The sequence below is a fragment of the Chrysochloris asiatica genome, unplaced genomic scaffold (genome assembly GCF_000296735.1).
Source record: "Chrysochloris asiatica unplaced genomic scaffold, ChrAsi1.0 scaffold00047, whole genome shotgun sequence".
Taxonomy (NCBI): Eukaryota; Metazoa; Chordata; class Mammalia; order Afrosoricida; family Chrysochloridae; genus Chrysochloris; species Chrysochloris asiatica.
The window spans coordinates 10,215,444-10,226,095 of record NW_006408565.1 but is presented as its reverse complement, the minus strand read 5'-3'; the positions used below and the strand labels follow the sequence as shown (position 1 = coordinate 10,226,095).

At 46.5% G+C, this 10,652-nt stretch overlaps 1 protein-coding gene across 1 annotated transcript; it reads right to left on the bottom strand.

Moving 5' to 3' along the window:
• Positions 1-7,816: 7,816 nt before the first annotated feature.
• Positions 7,817-9,545, bottom strand: NR0B2 (nuclear receptor subfamily 0, group B, member 2). Its single transcript, XM_006862379.1, has 2 exons — positions 9,005-9,545; positions 7,817-8,058 (listed from the first exon to the last, which is right to left on the bottom strand). Exons 1-2 carry the CDS (start codon positions 9,543-9,545, stop codon positions 7,817-7,819), a joined length of 783 nt encoding a protein of 260 aa, XP_006862441.1.
• Between the last annotated feature and the right edge of the window lie 1,107 nt (positions 9,546-10,652).

Sequence of the window (10,652 nt, the reverse complement as noted above, 5' to 3'; positions counted from 1 at the left end):
TTTGATTTCTTGACTGCTGTTTCCATGAGTGTTGATAGTTGATCCAAGAAGAATGAAGTCCTTGACAACTTCAATCTTTTCTCCGTTGATAAGAATGTGGTTTATTGGTCCAGTGGTGAGGATTTTTGTTTTCTTTACATTGAGATGTAATCCATACCGAAGGCTGTGCTTTTTGATCTTCGTCAGTAAATGTTTTAAGTTCTCTTCACTTTCAGCAAACAAGGTTGTATCATCTGCATATCGCAGGTTGTTAATGAGTCTTCACCTTTCTTAATTTTAAACCATTCAGAGTTCCCACGTTCTATTCGAACAACTGCCTCTTGTTCCATGTACAGATTCCTCATGAGCACAATTAAGTGTTCTGGAATACTCGTACTTTGCAATGTTGCCCATAGCTTGTTATGATCCACACAATCGAAAGCCTTTGTGTAATCAATAAAGCACAGATAAACATCTTTCTGGTATTCTCTGCTTTCAGCCAAGATCCATCGGACATCAGCAATGATTATCCCTCATCCCCCTCATCCCATGGCCTCTTCTGAATCCGGCTTGAACCTCTGGAAGGTCTCTGTCAGTGTATGCTTGCAGCCGCTTCTTGTATTACCTTTAGTAAAACTTTACTCTCATGGGATATCAAAGAGATTGTCTGATGATTTCTGCATTCCGTTGGAAGGTAAGAGGGTTTAAAAGACTTACTGATGAAAATCGAAGATTAGTGTGGATTGCACCTCAATGTCAAGAAAACAAAAATCCTCACAACTAGACCAATAAACAACATCATGATAGATGGAGAAAAGACTAATGTCAAAGACTTCATTTTGCTTGGATCCACATCAACACTCATGGAAGCAGCAGTCAATCAAATGATGTATTACAATAGGTAAATCTGCAGCATATGACCTCTTTAAAGTGTTCAAGATGTTAGTTTGAGGACTAAGGTACGCCTGACCAGAGTCATGATGTTTTCATTAGCCTCATGTGCATGTGAAAGTTGGACAATGAATAAGGATGACCGTAGAAGAAGTAATGCATTTGAGTTATGGTTTTGGAGAAGAAAACTGAGAGTACCATGGACCATCAGAAGAACTAACAAATATGCGTTGGAAAAAGTACAGCCAGAAGGCCAGACTTTGTCTATCATACTTTGGACATATTATCAGGAGGGACCAGTTCCTAAAGAAGGACATTATGCTTTGTAAAGTGAAGTGTCAGTGTAAAAGAGGAAGACCCCCAACAAGATAGATTGGCACAATCATAACAACAATGGGCTCAATTATGGGAACAACTGTGAGGACAAGGTAGTGCTTTGTTCTCTTGTGCACAGTGTCCGTATGAGTCAGAACCAACTCAGTGGCACCTAACAACAAAACAAAGTAAGTTTAAAGAACTGTATAAGTTGAGAAATAAGTGCTATGTTCTTGTTCGTGTTAAGTATTGTCAAGCTGGTTTTGACTCACAGTGACCTTGTAAGGGGTTTCCAAGGAGTAGCTGGTGGGTTTGAACAGCCAGCCTTGGGGTTAGCAGTGCAGGGCTAACAACACTCCATAAGGGCTATAGAATAAACAATATAGCCCCAAATAAAGATGATGTTCGCTGGATACGCTTTTAGGTGACCCAAGAAGTTGTTCAATTATGCGTCGTTCCCCATTGTAGGGATACATTTCCAGGACTTGAACCATACCTGTTACACAGTAGAGTCTCAGTTAATCATCATTGACAGAATGCACTTGCCTAGCACTAACATGGGAATGCACTAACATGGGGTACACTAAGGTGAGGGTGCACTAACATGGGGATGAACTGGTGTGGGGTGCACTAACATGGGGTGTATCAACATGGGGGTGAACTAAAATGGGATACATTAAAATGAGGCTGCATTAATGGAGGTGTGCTAATGTGGGGTGCATCAACATGGGGGTATACTCACATGGGGTACGCTAAGATAAAGGTGCACTAACATGGGGATGAATTGACATGGGGTGCACTAATATGGGGTGCACTAACATGGGGTGTGCTAACATGGGATGCATCAATGTGGGGGTGAACTAACATGGGGTACGTTAAGATGAGGGTGTACTAACATGGGATGCACTAACATGGGATGAACTAACATGGGTTACACTAACATGGGGTACACTAACATGGGGTGCAATAACATGGGGTGCATTAACATGGGATGCATCACCTTGGGTTGCACTAGCATGGGGGTAAACTCTGACCGGCCACAAACTCTCTCCAAGCTCATCAGGAAAAGCCAGGGCTCTGGTAACATAGTGGTCATGAATTGTGCTCCAAACTGCAAGATCAGCAGTTCGAAACTACCAGCTGTTCTGCGGGAGAAAGATGAGGCTTTCTGCTCCCGTAAAGATTTGCAGCCTCAGAAATCCTGTGCAGGCTTGTTTTGAGTCGGAACAGACTCCACGACACATAACAACAACAACTTTCCTAGAAGAGCAAACGGGTCAGATTTCTAATCAATAACCTAATCTCAAAGGGTATAGTGTGCTAGACTGCAAGATCGGTTTGAACCAAAAGGTCTATGGTTCAAGGTCACCATCTGCTCCTCAGAAATGCTTAACAACAATAATAAATCGAATTGCTGCTGTGTGCTATCAAGTAGGTTCCAACTCATAACAACCCTGTACAGGGTTTCTGAGACGGAACAGAAATGTTCATCTTTCCCCCATGGAGGGGCTGCTGAATTCAAACTGCTGACCTTGTGGCTAGCAGCCCAATGTGTAACCCATTATACCACCAGGGCTCCTTATAGATTGAATCGTGTCCCCCCAAAATATGCATCAATTTGGCTAGGCTGTGATCCTCAGTATTATGTAATTATTCTCCATTTTGTGATCTGATGTAATTATCCTATACATTGTAATCCTAACCTCTGTGATGTTAAGAGGTAGGCAAACCCCTATTAAGTTTCTTTAACTCAAATCAGTCATTACTTGGAAGATTCACAGTGGCTCTGTAGGCTAAGCACTGGGCTGCAAACCACACAGTTAGCAGTTCAGGACCACCAACTGCTCTGTAGGAGAAAGAAGAGGCTTTCTGCTCACGCAAAAGGTTTACAGCCTCTGAAACCCTATTTGGGGTCCCTATGAGTCAGAACCTCTTCAACAGCACTTAACAACAATAGTCATCAATCATTTGGATGAAGTGTTCCTCTCACGTTCAGGCAGATTTAAAACCACTTTCTCTTCTGTGTTCCTGGTGCTTGTTGTATGCCCGTCTAGTACATTTCAGATCATTCTCTTACAATGAACTTCTGTGTCTTCCTTTGCAACAGACAGTGAATTCTAGTAGGGCAGGGGTTGTGTCGTGTATTCTGTGTCTCTGGCATCTAGCACAAAGTCTGGTGCAAGTGAACATCACGAGATGTTAAGTGATAGAAAGAATGGATGGAAGACAGTGGAGGTTGGCTTTTTGGTTCTAGAATGTGAACACTCCAAGGGTACAGTATGTCAGTTCAAGGCACCACACATATCAAATGCCTGACAGCCTGCTTAACAAGCAATTAATGATTTGGCTAATGAAGGCAACAATAGCAGTGGCAATAAAAAAGTACCCTAGACTGACCAAAAGCCACATCCATTCTCATGCTTTCCAATGAGTCATCCCTGACTGTTGCAGACCGTGTAAGACTAGTCAGAGGTTCGAGGCCCTCTAGGGCCGAGTGTAATAAATGAGGCCACTGGCAGTTAATGGCAAATTGCTTTAATCTTAATATTCAGTTATATATATTAAATTAATACACTGGAGCCTTTGACAATCCACAGATAAATGTGATATTTTCCTAAAGCCGAGACTAAAGGTTGCAAGGTTAAGCCTTTCTCCAAAAGGATTAACTAAAAACATTTTAGCTACTTCTCTCGGTTCTTTGTTCTATAGACAAAGAACCCATCCTCCCTAATCCTTTTCCAGGTGCAGCCCATTCACTCAGTCCTCCTGCAGACCTGGCTCAGGAAGCCAAAGCAGCAGGACTCCGCCCAAGCTTTTGTCTTTATCTCTCACCTTCCCTCAACTATGCTCAGGGGCTATAGATATGTTAATTGGGCCTGAGAAACCAAGTTGTGGGCCTGGGATTCGAACTAGCGAAGTACGATGTAAAGTTACCTGAATGTCTGGAAAAGTACTGATGTTAACTATACCTTGCCTAAGTCCCTCCCAGCTTGGTGTGAAGCTCCTCCCCTAAATAAAACAGAGGCCCGGGCCTCCCCAGGTGTGCATTACTGATTGGCAGGCCTGGAGTAAAGATGGCAGTGCATTACAGGCTGGAGGGCATGCGGTAAAGAGTGCAGGGCAGTGAGTTGCTGCCTGCAGAGGCCACGATGCCTGTAGTCCCAAGCCTGCCCACCAGTGATGTATCCACCCTGGCTTTGGGGTGCCTCATTGTCTCTCTCTTTGTCTCTTTCTGTGTATTCTTGATATATTGCAATCGCCATCAGGTATCCCCTCCTCGTGAACTGAACCCCAATGTCGAGGCGGGTCCCCGACACCTGACTGGACCTGGAGACCTCTGTCCTGATTTAAAAGTAGACTGTCTGTAAACAGTGGCTGAGCTGGCTCCAGACTACCTGATCCCCATCCTGATTCACTCCAGTCTGAGCTGGTGGTGAGAGTTCAGCCTCCAGTACCATGCAGGCCTGTGTTCAAATCCCAAGGCAGATAATATCAGCCCAGAACCTTGAGTAACTTACATACACTTGTCTGAGCCTGTGTCCCCCTCTAGCTTTCCTGGGAGATGAGACATAGATCCCACTTCTATGAACTTCTGATAATAGAGACATATTCGACTACTTGGGAGCCTTGAGTCTCATGGAGAAAGTATTATTGCCTTTATTATATTGTACCATATTTATGTCTTTAGTTTTGTTGTATTTATCTTTATGTTCTTAGCACAAAGCTTGGGGATAGGGCACAGAGAGTGACATAAGAGATACAGAAAAGAAACAGACAGGGGTATAGGTCCCCAACCTTATAGAAGGGGAGGGAGAATTTTGGAAAGGAGCAAGATAGACTCCATAAAGGAAGTTATGTGGATGACAGAAACATTTAGGAAGTTGAAGAAAGAGGGCTAGGGTGAGAAGTGGAAAGGAATGTTTTGTAGAGGTTAAGACTAGAGGAAGGGAAAGTTGGTGAGTAGGAAAATTCAGCCTGAGGGTTCAGAGAAGTGTTTCAGCTAAATAATGGGGGCAGATAATGAAGGAGCTCTAGTAGCGTAGTGGTTGAGTCGGACTGCTAAACTCAAGGTATAGCCAGTTCAAAACTACCAGCTGTGCTGTGGGAGAAAGATGAGACTTCCTGCTCCCGTAAAGATTTGTTGTTGTTATGTACCGTGGAGTCGGTTCTGACTCATAATGACCCCGTACAGGGTTTCCTAGGCTGTAAATCTTTACGGGAGTAGAAAGCCTCATCTTTCTCTGTGGAATGGCTGGTAGCTTCGAACTGCCGACCTTGTGGTTAGCAGCACGATTCACAGCCTCTACGCTACCAGCACTCCTTAAAGATTTACAGCCTCCAAAATCCTGTGGAGGGTCGCTATGAGTCAGAACTGACTCCATGGCTCATAACCACCACAACCACCACCATCAGTGAAGGGCATAAAAGATACAGAATGACCCAAAGTCCCTGAATCTGCTCACTTTGACTTAAGGAACTTTAAAATTCTGTTTAAGAAACTTGACCCAAGTACTTTCTATCCCTGCCAGTTGACTGGGGAACTTTGCATGGTAAGATGGGGTGGGCGTGCCAAGGGAGAGCAGCTGAGAGCCTGAAGTTTGGCTCTGGAAGAATGGGTAGTAGGGGTTAGCACAGGACTTGTTATAGGTTCCAAAGGATGCTTCACTTTGGGGATTTGGTTAGGTCCTAGCTGGAAGGAAGGCACTTCCTAGATAGAATTGTTAAATAGGGGGTGGCCTGGCTGTAGGAGGACAAATGTTGGCTCCATCATAGGGGAAATGGGACTGATTGGTTTGTTAAGGCTCCAGAGGACAGGCAGAGAAGTTTGGCCTGGATTTGCAGTCTCTGGAGTGTCCCTGAAAATGTGCAGACATAGGAACACTTTCCCCTTTATTGTAGCACACTGACCAGGAAGAATATGTCCTTGTTTGGGGGTACCTCCTGTTGTGTGTCCTACCCTCAGAGCAGGAGCATATGTGCAACTGTATGGCTTGCCATAGGTCCTTCATTGAGTGGATCTGTTCTGTGCATTTCTGTGCTGAGTGTGGGTGGTGGATTTCATTTGTGGGTCTGTGTAGTTGTGTCTGACTTAGTCTTCTGTGTGTGTATCAGACCCATAGGTCTGAGTTGTGTGTATCTTTGTTGTGGGGCCTGAGTTACTTATTTTTGTCTGAGTTGTGAATTGGTGGTTGGATAAGGGACAGAGGTACTTTTGCTACTAGCACTGGAAGTCCATACTGGTGGTATGGTCAGTTCAGCTGTGGTCACTAAACTGAGAACTATATGGAGATAACTGAGTGACAACTCCTAGACTATTGTCCCCAAGTGAATGACCTTTTGTTGAGCAATAATTAACTTGGCCTACGTGAGAAGAATCCAAACTGTATTGGTGATGGGGGTGGGACTTGGCCAGGACAGACCCTATTGCTGGAGAAAGGAGGAGCTGGGTGAAAAGGGATCCTATAGGCAGGTGTATTATGATCCCTCCTACTACCCTACTACCCTACAGGTCAGTTACTCTGACCCAGGGGTAATATTCAAAACAGTTAACAACATGGAGCAGAGCAACCCTAGAGGCCATGGTTAATCAAGTATTGCTAGACAATGGGAATGACTTGGAAGAATGTCCCAGAAGAGGAACTGGGCAGATGGCAGTGGAAGAGAACTGAAGTAGGTTTAGGACAGTGATTGTTAAATCACTGTCATGGAAGTGATGCAGGTTTTTAGCCACCTGTCTCTGGTTGTTGTTGTTATGTGCCATGGAGTCAGTTCCAGCTTATAGCGACACTGTACAGGGTTTTCGAGGCTGTAAATCTTTACAGGAGCAGAAAGCTTTATCTTTCTCCCTCAGAACAGCTGGTAGTTTCGAACTGCTGACCTTGCGGTTCACGGCCCAATTCATAACCACTACGCTATCAGAGCTGGTAGTGTAGTGGTTATGAATTGGGCTACTAACCTCAGGGTCACTCCTGTAGGGAGTGAGGCTCAGAGAAGAATTCAGTGGGGGTTTGAGGATGGGGGAGAAGTTCCCTCTCTCCAAGGATAAAGACAAAGCAGTCAGGGGATTGTGAACTAATATTGTCCCCTGAATTCAGACCCAGATGCAAAATAAATCTCATTCCCAGCAACGAAACCATGATCCTATCTTAAAAAATTAATATATTCCTTGTGGATCTTTCTTCTTTGGGGAAAGGGGCAGGATGGGCCCTGGAGGTGAGATGTTCCCTTACACACACACACACAACAGTGTCAGACTCCAAGGGTGTCACACCTTTTATTACAAAAGCCAATAACTTAAGTAAGTTCTGTACAAAGTCAGTAGATGTTTGGCCCAATGAGCAGCCTCACCTTCCACCCTCATCCCAGAGGGACAGTAGTCTTGGGCCAGAGACTCTGAGGACCACCAAGAGCCAGACAGCTGGAGCACGGTGTCCAAACCAAAGAACTCTAGAGTAGGGTGGAGCTGAGTGAGGGCCCCGTAGCCCATCGGGCTGGACAAGGCCCAACTTGTCTATACAGGCTTATCCCTCAAGGAGCACTGGATCCCTCCTGGGGACATCCAGCCAGGATGAGTCAGAGCTGCTAAATCTCTGCCCAATCTCTACCTGATTTTGGCCTAGATCAAAGCAGGTTAGTTCAGCAAAAGCATGTCCTCAAGAAGGCCACTGATGTTGATGTCTCCAATGATAGGGCGGAAGAAGAGGTCCCCAAGCAGGCCGGGTGGAATGGATTTGAGGGTGGAGGCCATGAGAAGGATGTGGGTCAATCGGCCTTGACCTGTTGGCCACCAAGGCTCCAGAACCTCACACAGCGCCTGGTGAGCCTCCTGCTGAAGGTACCCAATGTGGGAGGAAGCATGGAGGCCTGGCACGTCTGTGGGCAGAGAGAGTAAAGAGGGCTGGTAAGCATCCCACTCCCATCCACCAAAGGGCAAGGCTGCCAAAAGACACCCCTCTGCCTCCTTTGCTCAGCCTTGAGACCCGCTGTGACACCTCCTCCTTCTCTTTATTGATCATTTTATTCATGCATCCATTTATGGAGGGGCAGTATAAAGTTTTCAGTTAAGAGCTGTCTGGGTTGGAATCCCAATGCTATTACTTATAAGCTATGTGACTTTAGGCAAGTTATCTAATATCTGTGTCTCAGTTTCCTTACCTGCAAAACGGAAATAAAAGTACCTAGTCATAGACTTAGTTTAAATGAGCTGCTATCTGTAAAACCCTTAGAATAGGGCTTTAACCCACAGTAAGTGTAATTGAGTATTCACTATTATTATAATTAATTACTATAATTAAGCATTCTGCGAGGCCCTTTGGTGGGGAACTCTCATCTCAGATGCTCTCCAGATTATAAAGAACAGCATCCCCATCTGTTGCTCTCCTGGCTGGATTTCATAAACACTCCATTCTTTTCGGTTGTTCTTCCCTTCTCTGTAGTCTTTCTGAACGCACAGTACTCTACCTTTAGCACCTCACTACACTGTCTGCCCCTAGAGATGTGATTGACAAAACAGTCCACCCATCTCACCTCCCTAATTCTTGCCTCCTCTAAGAATAGTGAAAAATTTGGGGGGCGGGCAGAGTAACAAGGACTAGTATCTGGTGTGAATACACCTGATACTGTCCTGTCCCTGCTTGCTGTGTGATCTTCAATAAGTCACCCAGTTTTGCTGGGTCTCTTCTGTGAGGTAGGTATTTAATGATCATGAGGCCCCAATGAGGTAAAGGATGTCAAACGTTTAGAAGGCATCTTCTCTGGGTCAGCCTTACCCACCCCCCTTCCAACCTCCACCCTCCTCCAGGAGTGTCTGGGAGCTCACCAGGGTTGAAAAGGATGGTCCCTTTCAAGTAGGCATATTCTTTGGGGCCCAGTTCCAGGCTCCAGAAGGACTCTAAGCAGCACTGAAGCCACTGCACTGCAGCCAGTGAGGGCTGGGGCCTGTCAGACAACTGACCGCTGGTACCACTGCCACTGGGCTCCTCCAGCAGGATCTTCTTGAGTATGCTGGGCACTGGTACCTCAGCCACCTCAAAGGTCACAGTGTCTTGGGCTAGCCCAAGCAGGAACAGGGGGCCCCAGCAGTCTCGCAGTAGCCACCGCTGATCTTGGGGGAGCAGCTGGCAGAAGGATGGCAGGTTCCTGAGGAAGGCCACCATCTTGGCCAGGACATCCAAGGCCTCCCGGCAGGTACGATTAGGAGTCCTCAGGCAGACGGGTCTGTGCTGCCTGCAGAGGCAGCGAGCACCAGGTGGGGAGACAGAGGGCCTGGTCCTGAGGCTGGGGCTCAGGAGTGCATACAGGATGATCGAGCGGCCTGCAGCACCCTGGCATGGGCAGGCCCCGGGCTGACTGGAACTCATGATCCGGATCTGCTTCTCCTTCTTTCCAGCTCTCCCGCCCTCTGCTCTGTGCTGTGGGTACTATTTATATTCCCTAGGGCGGGAGGGGGGAACAACCTTGACTCCAGAAGTCATGTTCATTGAAAAAAAAAAAAAAACCACACTCATACACTGACCCTGGCAGGACTGGTGGGGGAGGGGCACAAGAGGAGCTCCACGTGGAGCCGAGATTCACTTCAGTCAATGAAAGGGCCACTGCAGAGCACAGGGCTGCCTGCCAGCTGCCCCTGCTGCCCTTTATCGGATGACTCAAGCGAATAAACAAGGTCATTAACCCAGGCTGTATCAGGGGACCAAGGCCTCAGGTGCACAATCAGCAAGCGATCATGGCAGGTGTCCCTACTGGTGCCCCACTCTTAAGCTCAAACAGGATCAGGGCTCTTGTTAAGCCAGCCAGCAGCAGAGCTGGACAAGCCTTGAACACAGGCCCAACCTGGAAGTGCCTTATCACTGGCTTGTTTGCCTAACCTTGGGGCCCTGCATCTGTTATTAGTAAGAGACAAGGGGGTGAGAAGTCAGGATCCTGGAAGATTGGAGGACTGGGCCATGGTAATAGCTAGAGGCCCTTCTAGACTCCAGCTCTAGAAACTCTGCAGAAATAAGGTCCTTCAGAGCTCACTCACTCCAACCTGAATTTCCAGAGCTACTGAAAGACCACCTCTCACAGATTGATCGTGAAATATGGCTGCCGTTTATTGAGAACCAGCTATGTGCTAGGCACTTGCCTCTCTAATATTCACAGCGTCCTTAAGAGGCAAGATTTTTACTTTCTGAGACTCAAAGAGGTGAAGCCCCTTGCCCAAGGTTACACAGCTAGGAAGGGACAGAAGCCAGATCTGTCTCACTCAGAAGTCATACATGGCCCAGTCATGCAACCTTGTGCTGCCTGAGTTTCCCAGAGCTGGTGGCTACCTAGGTGGGCACGCACCTTGTTGCTGTTGGGTCTGAAGGTGATGCCCACTTGAGTTCTGGGCAGAAACATTGCTTTACTCACCACATATCAAATCTGTCCTGGGCATCTGTTTTCGAGTGGGGCATGGGAAGGTGAGGAGTCCTCACTTGTGTCAC

Bases quoted from the DNA above. Each gene is read 5' to 3' on its own strand.
- NR0B2 (XM_006862379.1), bottom strand. From the start codon at position 9,545: ATGAGTTCCAGTCAGCCCGGGGCCTGCCCATGCCAGGGTGCTGCAGGC. The intron at 8,059-9,004 runs GTGAGCTCCCAG...CTCTGCCCACAG, and splicing joins GACCATCCTTTTCAACCCTG to ACGTGCCAGGCCTCCATGCT.